The 21,729-nt window shown below is 35.9% G+C and overlaps 3 protein-coding genes across 5 annotated transcripts; all 3 read right to left on the bottom strand.

Annotated features, from left to right (window-relative positions):
* Positions 1 to 4,861: 4,861 nt before the first annotated feature.
* On the bottom strand, positions 4,862 to 5,398 carry LOC110728467. The gene has a single exon (XM_021908110.1). It carries the CDS (start codon positions 5,396 to 5,398, stop codon positions 4,862 to 4,864), a length of 537 nt encoding a protein of 178 aa, XP_021763802.1.
* A 28-nt stretch (positions 5,399 to 5,426) lies between these two features.
* LOC110728466 lies at positions 5,427 to 5,873 on the bottom strand. Its single transcript, XM_021908109.1, has one exon. The coding sequence runs from the start codon at positions 5,871 to 5,873 to the stop codon at positions 5,427 to 5,429; it is 447 nt and encodes a 148-aa protein (XP_021763801.1).
* A 1,861-nt stretch (positions 5,874 to 7,734) lies between these two features.
* Positions 7,735 to 18,839, bottom strand: LOC110728498 (mitochondrial import inner membrane translocase subunit TIM44-2-like). 3 transcript variants are annotated; one of them, XM_021908134.1, is made up of 14 exons: positions 18,650 to 18,839; positions 18,462 to 18,568; positions 17,065 to 17,148; positions 16,633 to 16,708; positions 15,457 to 15,501; positions 14,946 to 15,362; positions 14,792 to 14,860; positions 12,072 to 12,136; positions 10,983 to 11,051; positions 10,831 to 10,903; positions 10,607 to 10,711; positions 9,231 to 9,302; positions 9,073 to 9,135; positions 7,735 to 8,116 (listed from the first exon to the last, which is right to left on the bottom strand). In XM_021908134.1, exons 1-14 carry the CDS (start codon positions 18,725 to 18,727, stop codon positions 7,985 to 7,987), a joined length of 1,455 nt encoding a protein of 484 aa, XP_021763826.1. In that variant the 5' UTR covers positions 18,728 to 18,839; the 3' UTR covers positions 7,735 to 7,984. The 3 variants fall into 3 exon arrangements, with proteins under 3 accessions (XP_021763826.1, XP_021763825.1, XP_021763827.1); XM_021908133.1 differs by having other exon boundaries at positions 18,462 to 18,574; positions 18,650 to 18,838; XM_021908135.1 differs by lacking the exon at positions 7,735 to 8,116 and adding an exon at positions 8,244 to 8,820 and having other exon boundaries at positions 18,462 to 18,574.
* Positions 18,840 to 21,729: the final 2,890 nt, after the last annotated feature.

Genomic DNA, 21,729 nt, shown 5'->3' with positions numbered 1-21,729 from the left:
AACCTGTTAAATTCTGAACCTCTCGGATGGTACGAGGCGACTGCATGTCGATGACCGCCTGCACCTTCTCAGGGTTCGCCTCTATTCCTCTCTGATTGATAAGGAATCCGAGAAATTTCCCAGACTCAACTCCAAAGACACATTTCTTGGGATGGAGCATGACATGGTGCCGCCTGAGTGTGGCGAAAGTTTCTCGGAGGTCCGACAGATGATCTTTTTGAAGTTTAGACTTGACAATCATATCATCAATATATGCCTCGACATTTTTCCCAATCTGATCAAAGAACACAGTGTTTATCATTCGCTGGAAAGTGGCCGGGGCATTCTTAAGACCAAACGGCATGACCGTGTAACAGTATAACCCCTGATCAGTGACGAAGGCCGTCTTCTCCTGATCTTTCTTCCATAAAGGAATTTGATGGAAACCAAAGTAGGCGTCCATAAAGCTCATCAAAGCATGGCCGGCTGTTGAGTCGACCAGGTTATCAATTTTAGGCAGAGGGTAACTGTCTTTGGGGCACGCCTTGTTTAAGTCTGTGTAGTCTACACACATTCGCCAGGTGCCATTCGGCTTTTTAACAAGCACCACATTTGCAACCCAGTCTGGGAAGTAACATTGCCGAATGAACCCTACATCAAGTAATTTTTTAACTTCGGCGGCTGCCGCCTGACTTCTTTCTTCGCCATGGTTCCGCTTCTTCTGCCGTACCGGCTTCTTTTTCGGATCCACGGCCAGTTTATGTACCGCCAGATCAGGACTAATGCCTGGCATTTCATGGACTTCGAATGCAAAGATGTCCTTGTATTCTTTCAATAGTTTGTGAAAGTCGTCACCTAGGTCCCTCAGAGCAGCCGTCCCAACTTTGACTATTCGGTCAGGACGCGAGTCGTCTAAGATCAGGTCCGTATGCTCACCAGCCAGCTGAGGGCGGAATTCATCCGACCGCTCCTCTGCCAATGATTGCTATTTTCTGTCTTTTCTTGCGGCCCCTGTCTGGGATGCCTTTCTCTTCTTGCCGCCTGCTTCTTGAACAGGCGCACTCTCCTTGACATTGTCAAGGTCTATTTTTCCACCACTCGACCCAGTGGCCAAAACAATGGGCTTGACATCCGAGAGATAGCACTCTCGGGCCATCCTCTGATCTCCCCTTAGGGACCCGACTGTTCCATTATCCCTCTCAAACTTGAGCAACATAAGAGATGGGATTATAACAGCCTTGGAATTATTCAGGGTTGGTTGTCCCAGAATCATGTTGTAGGCCGAGAGTTCTTCTACTACCAGGAACCGGACTACCATGTGTCGTCCTTCCCCTTTTTCGCCCAGGCGGATGGGTAAATCCACTCGTCCCACTGGGTGGACGACTCCTCCTCCAAACCCTACTAAAGGGTGGGATGCCGGATGTATGCAATTAGTCTGATATTTTAGTTTCGACAGACATTTGCTACTGATGAGATCTGAGGAGCTTCCGGTATCTATGAGGATTCGGCCAACTCTCTGGTTGGCCACTTTACATTCAATAACGATAGGGTCGTCATGCGACCCTCTTACCCCTCCTAGATCTTCTTCAGTGATGACAATCTCAGGAAATGGATATTTGGAGGGTCGTTCTTGGTGAACGGAATTTACATCTAACCGTCTGATATTGTCTTTGTTGCCCCTAATAGTGGGGCCGCCTCCTGAGAAGCCGCCTGCAATGGTGTAGACGACTGCATCATCTGTATCGGAGCTGTCGGCCTGTTGATTCTTTTTGGTCGACTGCTTTTTTGAGGAAGTGTTCCCCGTAGATTTCTTAACATAAGTGTCAAGATCACCTTGCTCAGCCAGGCGGTCCAGATACCGCATGAGACTGATGCATTCATTGGTGTGATGACCAACATCTTCATGATAATCACATAATTTTTCTTGGTTGCGACTGTTTGCAGAACCCTTCATGGGGACCGGCTTCTCAATTGAGATCCGTCCCTTGATTTCCTTTAGGATAAATTGGCTATCCTTGTTAAACACATACTTTGGGGAGTATGGTTAGAATTCTTTTTTCTTCTTCTGGGACGGCTGTTTAGAGGAATCAGTTGCCCAGACCTCTTTTATCTTCTCGTCTTTGTTTGACGACTGTTTCTGTCGTCCTTCTCTTTTGTCGGACCTTTTCCCGTCTGACTGTTTTACCGTACTACAAAGACCAGTCGCCTGTATATAGGCTTCCGCTTCAATCAAGGCCTGTTGAAGAGTCGCCACCCTCTTTCGGACCAAATCAAATTTGAAGGTCGACCCGTCTTTGAGACCTCTGAAAAAGTCAGTATAGGCTACTTCATCCGGTAACCCTTGAATCTGTATCCTCATCAGGTTAAACCGCCTGATGTAAGAACGAAGCCCCTCCTTCTCGCCCTGCTGAATTGTTCCTAAAGCAAGGGTCGTCTTCTTCGCAGGGATGTTCATGGCGAAGTTGGAGGTGAATAAGTAAGCAAGCGTCTTGAAGTTATTTACACAACCAGTCGGCAGGTTGCCGAACCATTGTTGTGCGATTCCTTTGAGAGTCGCTGGGAAACACTTGCACCAAGTGGGATCATCCAACCCTTGAAGGTACATCAGGTTGGTGAATGCCATCAGATGGTCTTCTGGGTTAGTAGTGCCGTCATAGGCGCCTACTAATACATTTTTCACTTTGGCCGGCTGAGCGGCTTCAGTAATTTCCTTGGAGAAGGCCGACGGCTGTTCACCAAGTCTAAGCAACCGTAGCTGCCAGTCCATAGGTTGGACATTTTTTGCTGCATGTCCACCAAACGGAGGTGGCTGTAAAAAATATTGTTGTTGCGGTACAAACGGTAAGTTTGGTACCGCCCGGTCGCTATGAAAGCCGGACTGACGGGAGGTGCCGCCTGACTGACTCTCATGATACGACTGAGTATGCCTCATCGAGGTATTTCGCAAACTGTCTTGGAAGTTTGAAGTAGAGGCCAACTCTGACAATCGGCTACTCTTCTTCTGCTCTAGCAGTAGCCGAGCGTCTGTGTATGTTTTCCTCGATCCGTCCGCCTGAATATGACGAACAGGTTTCCTATTTCCTGGAGTAGGAAAACGGTATTTTGTGAAATCAAGGGCAGGTGGCTCCCACTTCCTAGATTTAGGATGAGGGGTCGCCTCTCGCCCTTGAACTGGTTTCCTCTTCCGTGAAGTGGAGGGTTTCTTAGCCGACTGCTCCTTGTCCAGAGCAGGCGGCTTCTTGTTGATCAACTCTTGAATTTCTCCCTTGAAGTCCCTCATGAAGGTCATGAGTTCGTTCCTTGTGATGGGAGCAGACCCATCAGTCGGCTGCTGCCGAATAGGCGGTGCGCCTGCTGGCTCGCTTCCAGTTTGAAGATGTTCCCGTTCCCTCCTTTCGGTATGACGGGTACGTCGGGCCCTTAGGGTCCCGTCTGAAGCTGTGTGAGCTTCAACTTCAAATTCATTCTCAGTATCGTGGTCCGACTGAACTAGACGGTCGTCCAGGGGACGTCTCTCTTCAGGAGCCGGTACAAACGTGGATGTCATCTCAGAAGTACTCTCCCCACAGACGGCGCCAAGATGTTTCGGGGTTTTCTGATGTCCTGCGGGAGAGTTACAATTCCGAGACTGGAATCGGACGCCTGTACCTGCAAAACAACGGAGACTCCTTGTGGTGGGAGCTCCGCCTCCAACGATCAAGTTAGTACTTGTTTGAGGAGTAATTAATGCGGAAATTAAAGTGATTGGGTCTCTCTAGGTGAGAGTGTTTAATGTGTGTAATCTGCGTTTTTAGCGTAATCTCCCTTAATGAGGATTAAGGGAGGTATTTATAACCTCGGGAAACGTGTCAATCTAGGTTTAGGTTAACCTTAGGCTGATTGGGCTTCCCTCGGAAGTTGGGCCTAGGTGACCGGTTATCCCAGGTGTCATGGGAAGGACACGTGTCGTGTCGTAATTGGTCCATAGTGGACGGATCATTGCTTGACACGTGGCAGGCTCCTATTGGCCCATGTGACGGACACATGGCGGAACCTGATTGGTCCACTTGTCAGATGGTGATTGGTGGGGAAAAATCCCCTAATCAACAAGGAATCGAACAGTCGAATAGCGATTGTTTCCAGAATTTGATCGTCTTCTACGAGAATGTTCAAGCTCAATTTATGTTCCAGATTTTGTTTATTAGATCTGATTTTGATTTTGGTTGGTGTTTGATTGATTTTTGGTTGTTTTTTTGATTGATTTTGATGGGGGATGTTGAATCGTGGGATTTTAAGAACCCTAAGTTGGGATTAATTTGTTGCTTGATTTGATTTGGATTAATTTGGGGTTTTTGTTGTTCTTGCTTTGAAGTTGACGAAATGCCCAGATTTGATGTTGTTGCTTTTTTGTTGGATTTATTTGGGGCTTTTGTTGTTGTTGCATGCTTTGAAGTATGGAGAATTAGAATATCACACAGATTTGTTGACGAAAAGTACACAGATTTGTTGTTGCTTTGATTCAATGAAGAAGGTAGGAGAGAGAAAAAATCGGGGTGAGAGAGAGGAAATCCAGAGAATAGAAGAAAAAAAAAAGAAAAAATTAAAAACGTGGGGCCCACCGACGGAAATTCCACCGGACTTGCTAAATGGGTGGTAATCTGAGCAATAATTTAATTTATTGGGTGGTAATATAAAATAAAAAATTATTTGGATGGTTATGTCAAAACTGGACTATTTTTTGGGTGGTAATTTACAAAAAATCCTAAAATAAATGTGAGATTAGTTTAGAATAATATCATACAAACTTTTATGATAGAAATTAAGAGTACATGACTAATCATTTAAAATACATATCAAAAAATACATTAAAACGTAGTATATATTACATCAGTAGATGGGTTAATTAAGCATTGTTATTTTTTACAAAGATGAAATCATTCCCAGTTTCAGCATTGTCCATGAAGAAATCGGACACATCAAGGGTACATGGAGCATTTTCTTCATTAACATAATTTGCTTCTGCATTTTTCTCTTTACCTTTTACAGAAGCCTGGTAAAGGTCTACCAAATGTTTGGCCGTACGATAATTACGTCCCCAATGTCCTGTCATGCCACATCTGTAACATGTGTCTTTTCCTTTTGAAAGAGTTTGTTTGTGGCTTCCACATGACTGTCCCTTCTGTTTTTCAAAATTTTTGAAATTACTGTTTCTTTGAAAATTGTTTCTACCACGTCCTCGGCCTCGTCCGCGATAATTTCCACGGCCTTTTCCACGGCCATTGTAATTTCCACGTCTACCTCTTCGTGCAGCATTTGCCTCGAGTGGATAAGAACTTGTTGCAATTGCCTCATGATGAGTGGCCAAAGACCCAGTTGGTCTGAGATTATGATTTTTCAACAAAAGATCACTATTTTGTTCCGCAACAAGCAATACACTCATTAATTCATTAAAATTCTTAAAACCTCTTTCACGATATTGTTCTTGCAACAGTATGTTGCTTGCATGAAAGGTAGTGAGTGTTTTTTTCAATCATTTGTTCATCGGTGACTGGATGATCACAGTATCTCAATATAGATACTATCTCATGTATGGTTGAATTGTAATCTATTACATATTTGAAATCCTGGAACCGTAAATTTGTCCAGTCAAATAATGCCTTAGGAAGGAGCACCCTTTTGTGGTGTCCAAATCTTTCATTAAGGCAGTCCCATAATTCTTTGGGACCTTCAACCATCATGTACTCAGTTTTAAGGCCTTCATGTAAATGATGCCTTAGTAAAACTAAGGCTTTTGCCTTTTCTTGTTCGGTAATGGGTTTTTCAACCGTCATTGCAGAAGTGGTAGTATCAGTTGTTTGACCAGGGGGACTTTTATTAACAGCATGCTCCAACCCTTGAGCTTTTAAATTCATCATGGCATCCACTTTTCATTCCAAAAATTTCTTTCCAGATAAATCTAGAATGCTGAATTGTCTTTTCACAAGATCTCCCATTTTGACTACAACAAATTACGTGATAATTAGTTTATAATCATACGTATATCACATGTGTTTAATTCTTCCATATTTTTAGTTTGTTAATGAATCACGTGATAATTAATTTTTTTTTAACAATAATAAGCCATAAATAATATAGTTCTTTCTCCCCCTTGGTTTATTATTGTGAGTAATTATATAATTAGGCAAAAAAATAAATCATATTAGTCGCATAAATAGCAAAACGACAACAACAACAGTAGTAACAATAATTATAATAATAATGGTAATATTATACAATGATGATTTAAAACAACAAAACAACATAATAAAACAAAATCATGCTTTTAACCTACTAAAACGACAAAATAAACAAACTTCACTTGAACATTATGACAAAAATTAATATTGCTACTAACAGGACTACAAGCGCCATAATTAGAAGAAAATATTGTTTTATCTTCCTTAAATCATCCTCAAAGGTGAAGGTGTGGGTGTCTTGGATGTTTTGGTTGCCGTCGGGGAACATGTTGGAGAAGAAGGGGTGAAAATTTTTGGGTGATTTTTGAATAGAGGGGATAAGAAATTTGTGGTGAAAATCGGGGGAAAATCTACCTTTTATAGAGGTAGGTATCATATAATGGTTTAATGTATTGGAAAAATTATGATTCAAATATAAGTATTTATAATTGTAAAAGGTTATCACACTGGGAATGCAAGCCATAGTGGTCCGAGAGCCCTAATATCTATAAAAGATCATGGGTTCGAAAACTGAAAGAAACACAAAAGGTTCGTAAAAGAAAGAAAAATAATAAGTATAAAAGGCTGCATCTTTTTGTCAATTTAGTTAATAATATGCATGCAAAGTTACTACTAATTATAATTACTAAAATTAAATTTTACATAGAAGGTGAGTATGTAATATCAACATGTATGAATCAAACATAAACCAAGATACCAACATGAATAAAACAAGGTAGGATAATAATAAATTCATAAGTAAGGATATTTTTCACCGTTGTTTTGAGATATATGATATAGTAAATGTTTGAGTTTCTGGTATAGAGGATCCCAAAATATGGGCAACTATAGAGCATACTCCTCAAAACATTTAGAAGTAGATAGTATTTATTGTAATTCTGAGAAGTAGGTATAAATATACCTGAATAGGAAATTGTGCTAATAACGTGTTAAAAGAATTTACCGATAGAAAAGTTTTGATTAATAAAAGGAGTAAAGGAGTGAAAGAAGATGGGTGAAATTGTTGTAGTGTTATGATTGTATTCTTACTTCTATGGCATTGTATTTATAGCCATGAATTACACTAATAATACAATAATTACTCACATAAAGCCATATGAGTTCACAAGTGTTTGAACCTATATGAACATTGTGTAATCAAATCAATAATTGGCATTCACTTATTAGACTTATCTTCTAACAATACGAAGTATATTAAAAAGAATTCAACATGTTCCACATATTTTCATTATGAACTAACCAAAGATGGTCAGAGAATGTGAACAGTAAGAATACAAAATTTATTTTCTCAAAAATGAAGTATTAGTACTTCATACAAAGAATGCAAATATTACAAAATGCCAATGGTAAAACTACAAAAAAAAAACAGAGAGTATTAACTTTTCATAAATTAATAATAATACAATTTTCTTTTGAAATTGATGCTCTATGATCTATAAAAAAAAGGGAGCAACAAAATAAAGTTAGTGATTTGGTAAACTAAAAAAACTCCATGAAAGCAAGATCAGGCCAGCACAATGCAGCCTTGTATCTTTTTTAGATTTTTTTTTTAAAATTTTTTTTTTATGTTTTTTTAATTTTAACTTCCACAATTGCATTGTGCAGGATTCACAGCTAAATAATTTCCTTACACTTCTTTTTTCCCATTCCCTAAATGAATAGGAGGATTGCCTAAAAAATAATGTGAATATGCCTACTCAAAAAGAACTTCCCTGTAGAAGTTAAAATCCCCGAGAAGTGATACAACACTTCCATCAAGTAAAAGGAGAGAATTACGTATAAACTGCATCCTATATAAGAGCCGCGACACCAACTTGTTGCATCTCCCTTAGCCTCCACATTGAGTAAATAACATCCTCGTTGATTTCTTCTGGCTCCATTTGTTGCATAGCCCACAAGTAATATACACTGTGGATAGTGTCCTGCTTCAACAGAACCAAGCAAAGTAAGCTCACATCGCTTTGTTCTCAAAGTTCCGCAGTTTCCAATTCAAATATTTCAAGGCTTGTTAAAACAAAAAAAAAAAAAAAAAGTAAAGGCTGAGCTGGCTACACTAAGTTCCCAGTTTTGGGCTTTTCTGAAGATTAAAATTAATATTTCGAAGCAGTGAGTTGTTTATTTCCATTATAGCAAGGTAGGATGTAATAAGATAGTCTTGAGACCAAAACATAAAATGAATTTCATGTAAACTGTACACCTATAACTTGTTAAAAAAACATACATACTCGTAGCACTAGTATGAAGTAAGCTACACGACAGATGATATTGCACGCTTCATATTTCTCAGAAATAAGAAGCAACCTACTCTACCCTCTCAATTCAATGTATAGTGGGGCTCCTTGGGGTTCATTCCAGGGCATACAAGGCCTCATTTGCAGAAAATATCCAATTTCATAATTCATTCCTTTTAATATTAGCCCCCTTTATAGTTGAATTTAATCTTTAACCAATGAAGACAACACTTTTTTAGAAAATGAATTGAGACTTCTCTATCCATCAAATATCACCAGCTGTAAATATAAACCTGCATTAATAGCCCTCAAATTATCAAATGACCAACTACTAATCTAGTACAGTTTCAACTTCATCAAGGAAGACAGCTATCTTCAGAGGCTGTCTTCAAAAACTGCATGCAACCAAAGGAAAAGGTGACAAGGATTAGATGTTAATTAAATGAATAATATATATTCGAAATTCCATAGAAGAGACCGTGAAACATTTGAAAAACAAAGAACTAAACTATAAGCTTTCAGCTTCTTTGCTAGCACCGCAAGCTTAAAATTCAAGTAGCTAAGAAAGCTAATTTCACCCAGCAGCTTCTAAAAAAGATCCAAACATAATAACAGAAAAATAACAGGAAAAAATATTTCAAAATTACCTGACTTCCTTCCTTTATTGAACCTTGTCTATTGCGTACACAATACACTTGCTGTGTTTGGAACTGATTGAAATACATCAGCAACATATGTCAGTTTCAAAACTTGCAGCTGTGAAATATGGTTCAAAGAGTTCAATAAAAGTCTTGAAACTACTCACCGAAAGAATAATAATGGGACTAGAACCCATCATTTTAGTCTCTCTTACATCCACCTCAGATACATGCAAAATCTGCTTTATAGAAACATGTATTAGGGAAGTTTATAACACAGATTATAAAAAATAAAAATATATATAAAATAATAGAATAAAAAAAGAAAGAAATCAAGGAAAAATACAAAAGATTTGAGTTCTATAAATTTATTAGCACCAAAATGCATTTGAATACAAACTAAGTTGATTGCTATTGTTCCTAACTCATTAATTGAAGCAAGGTATGCTAGTATCCAGCTTGCAACACTTTTGCATTTTGGACCATGGTGGTACATAATCAGCTTCACCATAACAGTAGGCCAAAGGGTAACCAAATTGTTTTTCATGGTCAATAGTTCTAGAAAGATAGAACTTCCAAGAACCAGTAGTAATAGGTTTAAAGCACTACTAAGAGCCATTCCTTGACATGGTGATAATAAATTGAAATAATCTATGATCCTGAATCTAGTTCAAATTTTATGTTATTTTTTTGGAGGAGACTGTTTGCTTTGCACGAGATGTCACCAGTCAACTGGTTGACCGGGTCGAATTGGAGTTAGAAAAGTTCACGTTTGTTTTGTTAAATCATTAAAGTTCATGACCCAAACATTTCGAGTTTGAGCCGACCTAATGGATTAAGGAAATAAGGGATTCAAGATTCCTAAATTACTTTTATTTTTTATTGCAATATATTTAACCACATCTCAATAAATTACTTCCTTGATTTTTATTTACTTGCAACACAACCTTATGGCACGCACTTTGAGGTCTTTGAGACATTATTCAAAATAATTTGTACACATTATGCATAACCCTACTCTAATCCTTGTGTTAAAATTATTTTGATAAAATCGCTCGCTTACCTTCACTAATCACCTCCTAAAATTGCGTACCTAAAATGTGTGTTGCAAGTAAAAAAAAAAAAAAAAAAAAAAACAGAGGAAGAACAAAATACACGTGCAAAATAACAGCTTATAACATTTTTTTAAAATCTTTATAGCCATTAACTGTAAAATGATGTATAAATCCAACTATCCATAAAAAAAAATGTACATGTCCAACAAAAACAATGTTATATCCAACATTTTCAACAAAGCTTAGTAAGGTTGCATTGGACATTTCTTTCCTTAATCCCTACCCAGTGTGCCTGATTTCTCTATGCAACGATTTCAAAATAAATTGGAATCATAAAATAATAATTTCAATATAAGAAAGTCTCAGCAGTCTATGTTTCAACAACTCTATAAAAATAACTCATTCAATGGAGCTTCAGAATGGAAATTATGAGACTATATGCCTGATTGAGACCTACATCAATATATGATTAAGTTGCAGCACCTGACCTTATTATCAAAGAAGATATCCTGGCTTTGAAAAACTTTATGCTCTGCTTTACACCGCTCCACAATTTCAGAGCTACAGTATTTCTCCAAGACTTCATTGTCCCCCTGGACATAGCAATTTTAAAGATAATTAATACTCTTTTGGAAGCATAACAAAGTGGCAATTGCACAAAAAATATGCAGCCTCCCCCCCCCCCCCTCCTCTCAAACAGTTCAACATTTACCTTGATATAAGCACTCAGAACTGGCTTGATCACTTCCTGAACCTCAGCTACAAAATCGGGCAAAGAAAACAATCTGGCAGCAAAGCAATAAATTTTAAAAGGTGATATTACAGAAGCAAAAGAGCTTATGATTAGGACTAGCAAATACATACGGATCACGACGACGAATTTCCTTGAACGATAATCCAGAATCATTTTCTCCAAAAACTCTATCATTAATACTGACAAGAAAAAAGGAAATCATTAATGTAATTTTATTATATGCATATTTGTACCAATTTAGATTTACCAATTTTCATAGGGTACTCCTATGTTTTGAAAAATGCACCATAAACTCATGAGGTTTGGTAATTATGTTTTGTTTTGTTTTTTTTTTTTTTTTTTTTTTTTTTTAAAAAAAAAATGTATTGGTTGCCCTTGATACCTAACCAATGTTAATCTGTTTACCCATTTGCTCAAAATCTGCTAATTAGCCTCAGCATTTTAATCAGGGGCATATTTCTTCAACAGTACAATAATCAGACTCAGTTGAAAAAAGAAGCTCAAATTTTGATTTTAAAAGCATTAATTTGCCTAATTTTCTTATTCAATTGACTACTCTCAAATGAGAATGAGCTACTATTGTCAGAATATGAGTTAGGATGGTCAAATTCAACCATAGAGACTCTAGATATGGAGTTTCTGTGCTAGAATATGACAATTAAATTTTTCTGAACTTTGAGAAAAGAGGGAGAATCCCAACAGTAGCAACAACACCAACCATTAGCCATCACAATTTTTTACATTAGACATAATCTGAATTCTAAATGTATTTGATAGAATATATTAATGTGTCAATCATACTAAACAGTTAAAATTTTAACATAAATTTAATTTTGGGATTAATTAATTTGTTTTATTTAGTTCTTATTATTTGTTAATACTTATTCCATTTCTAGGTCTGAAGTAGTCACATGTTTACAAGAGAAATGAAGAGTTAACATGGAAGATGGGTTAGTATTGTGTTAATAAAATATTTGGATCTATAAGGTTAACAGAGTTAATGTTCGTTAATCATCAATGACATCTAGTAAATTTTTACCAAACCTCATAGATATATGATGCTACTTCAAAACATTGAAATACCACATGAATTTTATCAAATCTTAAGGGTAGCAGAGAAACATCAGATTCAGATAACTAATTTAACCACTTCATCAGCACATAAATGCAAAGCTAACACAATGTGTAGCTGAACTTACTCTTGAATTTTATGTACAACAGGACTATCACTAGTTTCCCATCTTTCCTGTAGATCTTCAGCCAACTAACATAGATTTGAAAATATACAATCAGATCAAACTTCAGGGAGACATTTAGAAAAACAAAGACAGCAAATAATAATAACAACAAAATAAAATTAGATAAAGAATAAAAAAATAAAAACAATTCCCAGAAGATGGGATCGGTTGCATGCATGGTTTGAAAATGTGGCAACGGTCGCAGTATCTCGGTATGGAGATGATGCTCGCAAACAGGACCACGATTTTTGCGACATGAATATGGTTTGAAAGTCTTCTCCAGAATTTCAACTAGTACTTTAAAATCATAATTCAAGAACCAATAATAACATAAACATAATAGTAACAAAATTCTAGTACAATGAGTTCAGAAAAGTAGAAAAATTGTCTAAAAAACTAGGTAACGGAGTGGTAGTGTAAAATATCAGCCGAGACCATAATTTAACAGTTGAATCGGCTTAAAACTCAGTCTATTATAAAGATTAGTGTGGTAAATTGAAAACCTATACAACTCGGCTAAAAAGATATATCGCGACTGAGTTTTTACACCCATGGTTGTGAACTTAGAATCAATCTCATATGGTCATTCACAAAGATCATTCTCCTCCATTCACTTCTATCTAGTGATACATGCTCTATTTAAATCATCTTCTGCCACCCTAAGATTATTTTAAAATCCCCCATCATCCCAACCCTCCACCTATCTTACCAATGCATCCTCCAATCCTCCAATCGATGTTTGACATGCCCACCTCAACTTAGTCGATTCTCCTTTATGTTGTCCTTTACATATGCAATTCCAACCTTCCAATGCATATCTACATTCCTAATCCTTTCCAAAGTGCTCCCACACATCCATCTCGATATACTCATCTTCTTCATATGGGACCTTCATGAATGCCTATTTGCAATGACATACATAGCAATGTTAATTTGATCAGGCCTATACAATTTCACTTTAACCTAAAACACACACTAAGATCACATAATGACCAAATGCTCTCCATTTAAGCCACACATGACATCAAACAGACAATTTTCATTAGAAACTTTTTATGGCTCTATGCCAATTAAAGCCAAAATCATCACTATTAAAATAACTTAGCATTGTCATACCATGAGAAGTTTTCAACAGATATTATACTTCTTGATTGACAAAAAATAGCTAATATTTTAAAAAGTGTTCATCAGAAAGTCCATGTGCCACATGGTACTCTCCTTTCATGCAAAAAGTTTATTCCCAAGTCAATCCCTTAATCAAATTAATAAACATTGTCGCTACAAAAAACATAACCTGTGACCTTTGAAATGATACGCAATACCTTAACCACTAATCCAATATACTACCTCCGTTCATGAAAGTTCGACTCACTTACTATCCATGTGGTCAAAATAAAATAAATTTGACCACATTTTATGATTTATACAATCAAAATAAATTAACAAGTTTGATCTTATTAGATTCCCCTTATGATAAATTTTTACTTACACATAGCCGAAGTTATTAATGGTCAAAGATGTTCATTGAAAACCGTGCAAATGCAAAGGGAGTAAAATCAATATATAACTTTATAAAATTGGATATAATATAAAGTTCTATAAGTATATCTTTTCAAAAGACTTTTACATGTAGTTAAACCTTGTAACACATTTTTGCTAATCATAAGAGGGCAATATTATCATTTTCCACCCAATTCTTGCAAAACTTAGATTAATGTAACGTACTTTTACCCCAAACTTTTGAAGTTACGACATTAATACTTTCTCAACAAAGAAAAAATATCAAAAAATAATAACCTAGGACATAAACCAAGACACTCACTAGTTTAGGGTTTAATATTTGAGATATAAGACATAGAGGGATCAACCTACATTTTATGTACTAAAAATTGAACCAATCACCAGCTAGAGACATAACCAATATATACTTTGGATGCGGTGAAGTGCAATGATGAATTTATTAAGTTATGTCCTTTTCTTTATTTCTTGGGTAATAGATATGATTACCATAATTTGAAATTTACATACAGAAAACGAGTAAGACTAAGATAATACTGTAATAGATTGATAGTTTGATACAATAAGCATAATGTGATCTTATATAAACAAAAATGTTCACTTAAATATGATTTGACTAAACATAAATATCAATCAAGCAAAATACCTCATAGGGTAAAAAGTGGCAGATAGTCCAATACTCAATAAGACGAGAAGCTCTATTGTGCACCCGGATAACCCCTACCTCTAGATTGTAGGTGGGTGCACCACATGGCTCAATAGAGCTGCAAGATTTAAGAATGCAAAATAACTGAATTCTTATAGAACCCTAATTCTTACCAAAAATAGCTACTAGCTCCAAAATGAACCTTCACAACTCCCTTACATCACTATGTATTCGTAAATGTTTCAAATTTTAAACGAATGGAATTTAATCAATAAGAGACAATTAATAGAATACATGTGCAGTAATCAACCGTAATGGACAATATAAAGGAAGTATCTCTCATCTATGGAGTATCACTCTATCAGCCAAAGTAGGACTTTTTTAAAAATCATTAGATGTCTTGCAATATGAAATAACCCAAGTCACAAGATGTTCATTACACCTAAAAAGGGGAAAAAAAGCTGCTCAACTATTTAGGCTTAATCAAGTGCGATAAACAGTTATTATTAAAGCATACCTCTTGGCTCTTTGTAACCACAGGCTCACTTATCCTAGTGACGCGTTTAAACATTGGATTGCCTCGCATCTAGGTCAAACAAGAATCCATATAAGGTAATGCACAATAACAATATTTGCAGGAAAAAATAACACTAATATAGCAGCAAACTCACCTTTTCTTTTAGTGACTCCCACTTTTTGCTCCATGGGGATTGCTTTACTGGTACCACAACAACTTCAGTTCTGTCACTTGTTTCTCCTGTTGACGATGAAGCAGAATACGGCATTCTTTTCCTTCTATTTGGTTTTCCACTCAATTCTTCCTTCACTATGGTATAACTCTTTTTAGCTAAGTCAGCTACCTTTGCTTCCTTCAATTTCTGAAAGGCTGATGAAAACTTGGGAGAAGACGAAGCAAAAGTTGACCTAAAATTACTAAATAAAGTCTCTGCAGTACCGCTAGGCTCAGATTGCTGGTGTGGCTCACCAGATGAGGATTTGGCCTCATCTTTAACATTACCACTTTCATTTTCCTTAGTATTGTTAGATGCTGAAGGTTCTTGGCCTTTTAAACCCAGAGTCTCTTTAACCTACAAAATAAATTGCAAGAGACATAAGCATACTTGAAATTGATAGATTTATATACAGAAGAAAATTCCAAATACATAAAGATACTAAGCAGACCTCCTCTTTTGCAGATGATATCTTTTCTTTCATATTTGCAGAAACCTGCAGGAAGTAAAATATATGTTTGATAAGAAAGTAAAACATTTCTTCCAAACATTTTTTATTTGAACAGGGGTTTAAGCAAAGAAAAGTTACAGGTTCACAATTTAAATACACCACAAACCACAATTGAATAGATAGGAATTGACGCAAAGGAGAGAAGATGATGCTTAGAAAATTAGTCATGAATGATGACTAAGGTTAACAAAAATGGGATTGGATGGTAAAGCTTTGAAGCCCTCTCATGTAAAGAAAGACCAAAAAGGAGACTACGCATGGTTGGCCTAAAATGGACATGAAAAATGCAATGCAGTGTAGCAAAATATGTTTAGATTTGATTATATAAGAGCAGCTGAATCACCAAATGGGTGTCTACAAATAGGAGGGAATTTCGAATTGATAAACAAAAATCTGGCGACATTTTGGTATATAAAGACAGAAGCCATGATAAATACGCCTAAAAATTAATCATAGCAGCCTGTATACAGTAAATTTCGCTATATACCCTCTTTCAATGATATTTCTAATAATTATCATAACATAAACTCCTTAAGATCACAAAAATAATTCCTATACTACCAAAACCTTTAATCCATTAAAAATTAATTCAGAGGATATGATAATATAATATTGAATTTGAAAAAAGTTGATATATACGAGAAAAGGTTGATAAAGAGTAAAAAGGAAACAACAGTAGACACACTAACTCCAATCAAGGTGTATCAGTTGACGCCACTCTTTTCCTACATTCCAACTAGTTGCTACATTTTTTTTTATTTTACCAATGTGGCAAACCTTTTTTATTTTATGCACCAATGTAATGTTTCAGCCCCAACAGGAAACTTGAGAAAGGATAAGAAGGAATCATGTTTGAACAGATCTAACAGCAAAGACCTAGTCCTTGAATAACAATTTTCTTATGAAAATCTTTACAGTAACTTCTAAAAAAGTAAGAATGAGTAAGATGAAGAGATGAAACTCTAAATCTATGAAGACAGCAAGCATATTAAGGACACAAGAACATTCTCGTGCGTAAAAATTGGCCAACACATTGTGACTGCTTTTGTTAAAATGAGTTCAGAAAGCAACCCTGACCTTATAAGACTAGATATAAAACTTAATTCAGGAACAAACCTTCTTTGCAGTCTCTTCAGCTTCTGTCCACACACCATCAACACGCTTGTGTAGCTGCTCAGTTGTCTGTTTCACTCTGCATAAAACATTCATCATGTCAGGACACACATCAGCCATCACTATATGGTAGCCATCTGTTTCAGCTGAAAAATATGATAAGAATTATAATGTGTTTAGTTAGCAAACTGAAAGGAAAAGAAATGGCAGGAGAAAGATGCCACGAGAAAAAAGGGAAAGAGTGTGCTAGCATTTCTTCCAACTCTTTACAGCATAAAAAGGATTTGGTTAACATAACCAAACAAGAGAAGACAAATCTCGCCCTCTCTTCCCTTTCCTTTGAAATCCTTCATCCAAACACACTATAAAAGAAAAACTTTGCCAAACACAAACCAAAGAGCAACCATTACACCAAGGAGTAATTGAACAAATTACCTGATTTTAAGATCTTCTTTTACTCCTTTTAACTCATCTGCTTTCTCTTTCAGCTGCTTAACTGATTGTTGGAATTCCTTATTACTATCATGCAGTTAAACAAATATCAAATACATATATAAAATGGATACACCCAAGCCCAAAGAAAACAACCGTGATTAGCTACTAGAGTCACATCAATTGATTAAAAAGATCAACAGAATGAAGGGAATAAAATTATAATTTATGAGCAAGATGGCTAATAGAATTAGATTCCCAAGAAGTAAATTGCCAAAGTGTTTACATCCGCACTATCTACTACTGAATTCAATATTGATACTTCATGCAAAGCCAAATGAAACTTAATAAAGTAAAATTCATATAAAGCATTATTCATATTCATATCAAGACAAATAGAGATTAAAAGGGGAAAAAATAACAACCCTCGATTTTATCATAATTAAATGAATTTACGAGGGAAAGGATTACATGAATAGACGTACTTAGTTTAACCCTCTACCCGAAACTTACATGGCCTTGCAAGATAAGAGTATCAACAATATCTAACTAATGCCTTGATAACAAACCCTGCAGATAAAGTACTTGCGTCCCTAAGTGGTGGCTTGGTCCCTTACCTCAGCATAAGAATCTATGTATACGAATGAAGCAACCCAATAACCGGATCAATTTAACAGCTAAAAAACCCCAAGATCGAATTAGAAAGGACACATTTTTACCTTTTGTACACATTAAAAGCATTCACTTTTTAAAAATGATCCCTCTTAAATCTTCAGCACCGGGCCTCAAATTCTTCACGATCTCATTCTGTGCCCAATTACTTTATTTTTTTATTTTTTTTATTTTATTTTTTTATTTTTTGTAAAAAAAACGCCTTCAACCCCTTGTAAAGTTGTAAGTAGATGCCCAATATTTCATATTTTTCTTCTGTCATTAAAGCTAGTAAAAGCTACTGTATAAATTACCTTAGAAATCTATTTCGAGCTTCCATGGGATCACCCCAAAAAGAGTTTTACTTCCAATTCACAAAATAACTATGAAACCTTTGGATTCTAGTAATTCGCTATGTTTGTCAATGATTTACTAATGCTCTAACATTCTTAAATTCTTTTCTTAATCATATTATCAGCATTCAGCAATGGTAAATAATATTTTCTCATCCCTTCCTTTATTAATTTATCTATATAGTTCTTAAATGAATGACGGTCAATATCTCAATCCTCGTTTTATTGAAAGGAAAAAACATCAACGCATTCATAAAATTATCACAAAAAATGCATAAATTGAATTACTTACTCCAAAAAAAAGAAATTAAACTCAAATTGGAAGTAAAAAAACACAAAAAAATGACAATTAATCACAAAAAAAAAAAAAAAAGAAGCATAAATTAGAGTAATTACCTTGAAGCTTCACCTTTAATCTTGTTGGAAAACTCATTAAACACACTAAATTGACGATTAAACGAATACCCATTTCCAGTAATCAACCTAAGCTTGGAATTCGATTGCTGGAACTAGAAATTAAGATAATCAACACCCATTAAAAAAAAGAAACAGAAAATGGAAAGAAAAGAGGGGAGAATAAGAACCTGTTGATGGGGTAAAAAGTGGAGGAAAAGACGTTGCTTGGAGAAGAAGAAATCACGAGCAAGTTTTCTGCTGGCCATTTTTATGGAGCAAGAAGAAATCACCGGTCGGAGTTTGGGAGAAGTGAAAGTGGGTGCGGCGAACAGCGGACTCAACGAATGAAAAGAACCGCTGTTCGGCTCTTGTGTGCTCTCTCTATTAAAAACTTTTACTCTTGTCCATTACTCCCTCCCTTATTTTTTGCCCCATTTGACTTTTCACGGTTTCTAAAATGCGTTTTCAAACGTATAAATCTTCATTTATATATGTTTAAAATTTATAAAAATTTGATATTAATAAATTATACAATGAGACGATTCTAACAAGATCACACATGAATATATTATCATTTATAGATTAACGACAATTTATGGTCAAAGTTTTAAAAGTTTGACCCATATTTTTGCAATGGGGCAAAAAATAAGGGCAGAGGGAGTACAAAAGAGAATTTTCAATAATATAAAGTATTGTGGGTGTGAGTGCATCTAGGCGTATAAGACCTATGTATTTGGCATGCACATAGGAGCGCAATCTGAAGATTGGTGGTATATTTTCTCTCTCTTAGTGGTATAGTAGTACATTTTTGTGTACTATTGTGCATGTATAATGTACCATTAAAGTATAAGTTGTCTGAATAGTACATTTTGTGTACTATTATGCATGTAGTGGTACTTTTTGCCATCATATTTTCCACCAATGCTTTTTCTCAGGTTCTCATTATTTACAAAAATGTCATCCTATTTGCATGTCAAATACATAGGGCCTATGCGCCAATACTTCTCCTTGTTGTAGAAGAGAGAAACATAAAAAAGTTGTATAAATGGGGTTGGTATGTGTAGGGAATATTTCAAACATCAACTTTGAGCCCCACTGTGATCATTCATTTAAGCATGGTGGCGTCTAAAGGGAAAGAAGGTAGAGATAAAAGAGTCGCCAACAAATTTTAGAAACCTGTAAACCGTTCACGGGTGTGAAGATTACACCCCATTCACGACCACAGAGATCGCTAACTCCATAGTGGTCCGGAACCATGACTTGATATTCGGGGATGATGGTACGAATCTAACCTAAAAGAGATTGAACCAGCCCTAAATCGGCCTCTACTTAATTCTTATGATATTCATGTGCGCTTTCCGATCAACGTAAATCCAACAAGTTAGCCCTAAACCTGTTTAATCTACGTTGGTTGATTATTAATGCACAAATAAATCTATTGGCGATCACTTGAATTAAAATCATATTAAACCTAAATCAAATTATTAATTATCTACAAAAAGGGCGTGATCAAGCAATAACAATGAATCATAAATAATCAAGCAAAATATGATTATTAATTGACACAATAAATCATCATAATAACTTCATCATCAATATAATCATAATCTCATCAAAACATGATTAATAGCAAGATCCTAGGCATGATACTGAACGGATTAATAACAAACCCTAGCATGTCACTAAATCAAAATCAAAGTTTTAGCCTAAACATGATACTAGAAAGCAACATGATACTAGAAATCACAAAAGCATCCTAACATGATACTAGAAATTAAAATAATATTCTAAACATGATTCCTATATCAAAGGAATAAATAAGTAATCGATTACTTACTTTGATGCCTCGTATCTCTTTCTATCAAAACAATACACACGTTAGTAACTTCAAGAAAGAAATAAATCAAATAAAAAAATCAAATAATAATAATAATTGAAATAAGGATTAGGGACCAAACCCTCAGAAATATCAACCTTTCACGTCGAGGTCGAAGGCAACTACGAGAAGGGCTTGGAGTATCCAAGTCTCGCAAAGGTCGTATGGTGTGATGTGTTTAGGCTAAGGCTAAGAAAGGGAGAGAGAGAAGCTTATAGCTTAGAGAGGGCTTAAGATGATGATTGTTGGTGAATGAAAACGGAGAAAATGCCCTCTATTTACAGGGAAAAACGAGGGAAAAGATCAGAAAAAGAGTCATAATTCGACTCGAAGTAAAACAAATCGTATCGCGAAACGCCAGATATATCGCAGTGCGATACTTATATCGCGGCGCGATATTAGTATCATGGCGCGATTAAGCATCGCACAACGATATTTTTTGAAAGATAGAATTCGCACGGAATCCGACTTCCAACTAAATTGGGTCAATCGTATTTCCGTACGTATCCTAGTTTTATCAGAATTAAACCTATTAAAAATAAGTGTTTTATCCGAAGTAAAATCCTTAAATTTTATCTTTTTAAAAACAAGATAAATTAGAACCTTCTAGAGGATTCTAGAAGCTAATAATAAATCCTAAGGGATTTAGGTATGATATTAAAGGTTAATGGACCCTCCACATGGCCATTGGGTCGTAGCCTCGTAGGTGAGGCTCGGTTTAGTATTTTGGCCATAACTTCTACGTTATAACTCGGATTTGGGCTTATAATATATCGTTGGAAAGCTCTTTTCAAGCTCCATCCAGCTAAACAATAATTGGACCCAGATTATGGACAAAATAAAGTGGACGCGAAATGAATGATTTTTAGGACACGAAATGGATGATTTTGGGTTTAAAGGCACGAAATAAATGATTGTTAGCTCAAAACATTTAAGGAAAGGTTAGAAATGGTCAAGGCTAAAGGGAACTTCACGAGACTCTTCAACTCTTCACCTAACTCGATAATCAAAGATGTGAAAGGTACTCATCACTAGGTTTGGTTTTTGGGGAGACACAATCAGGTGTCTACAGAAGCCCCCACTTTGACTAAGTTTGGAGAAACGTAAGTTTCGAAAACAAAAGGAAAAGTAGATCGAAAGGGACGGAGAATGATTCAGAACGTTCTACGATCCTAAATCATCCTTTTTAACGCTGATACCTGCACAAAACGTCAATTCTACAAATAAAGGAGTTAAGGGAGAAGAAAATGCGTATCTGACACCAACGTATCGGTAGAAAACACTTTTGGTAGCTTTCCACGCCTTGAGAAATCCACCGAATGATAATTTTCCACGCCTCGGGAATTCTACCGCGAACTACTACGCCTCGAGTGAATCCTCGGATGATAATCT

This window comes from Chenopodium quinoa, unplaced genomic scaffold (assembly GCF_001683475.1).
Source record: "Chenopodium quinoa cultivar QQ74 unplaced genomic scaffold, ASM168347v1, whole genome shotgun sequence".
NCBI lineage: Eukaryota > Viridiplantae > Streptophyta > Magnoliopsida > Caryophyllales > Amaranthaceae > Chenopodium > Chenopodium quinoa.
This window is presented reverse-complemented; position numbering and strand designations above follow the sequence as displayed.

Bases quoted from the DNA above. Each gene is read 5' to 3' on its own strand.
- LOC110728467 (XM_021908110.1), bottom strand. From the start codon at position 5,398: ATGAGTGTATTGCTTGTTGCGGAACAAAATAGTGATCTTTTGTTGAAA.
- LOC110728466 (XM_021908109.1), bottom strand. From the start codon at position 5,873: ATGATGAATTTAAAAGCTCAAGGGTTGGAGCATGCTGTTAATAAAAGT.
- LOC110728498 (XM_021908133.1), bottom strand. From the start codon at position 18,727: ATGGCCAGCAGAAAACTTGCTCGTGATTTCTTCTTCTCCAAGCAACGT. The intron at 18,575-18,649 runs GTTCTTATTCTC...CTTAATTTCTAG, and splicing joins ACTTTTTACCCCATCAACAG to TTCCAGCAATCGAATTCCAA. The intron at 16,709-17,064 runs GTAATTTGTTCA...TGTTTTATGCAG, and splicing joins AAAGAAGATCTTAAAATCAG to AGTGAAACAGACAACTGAGC.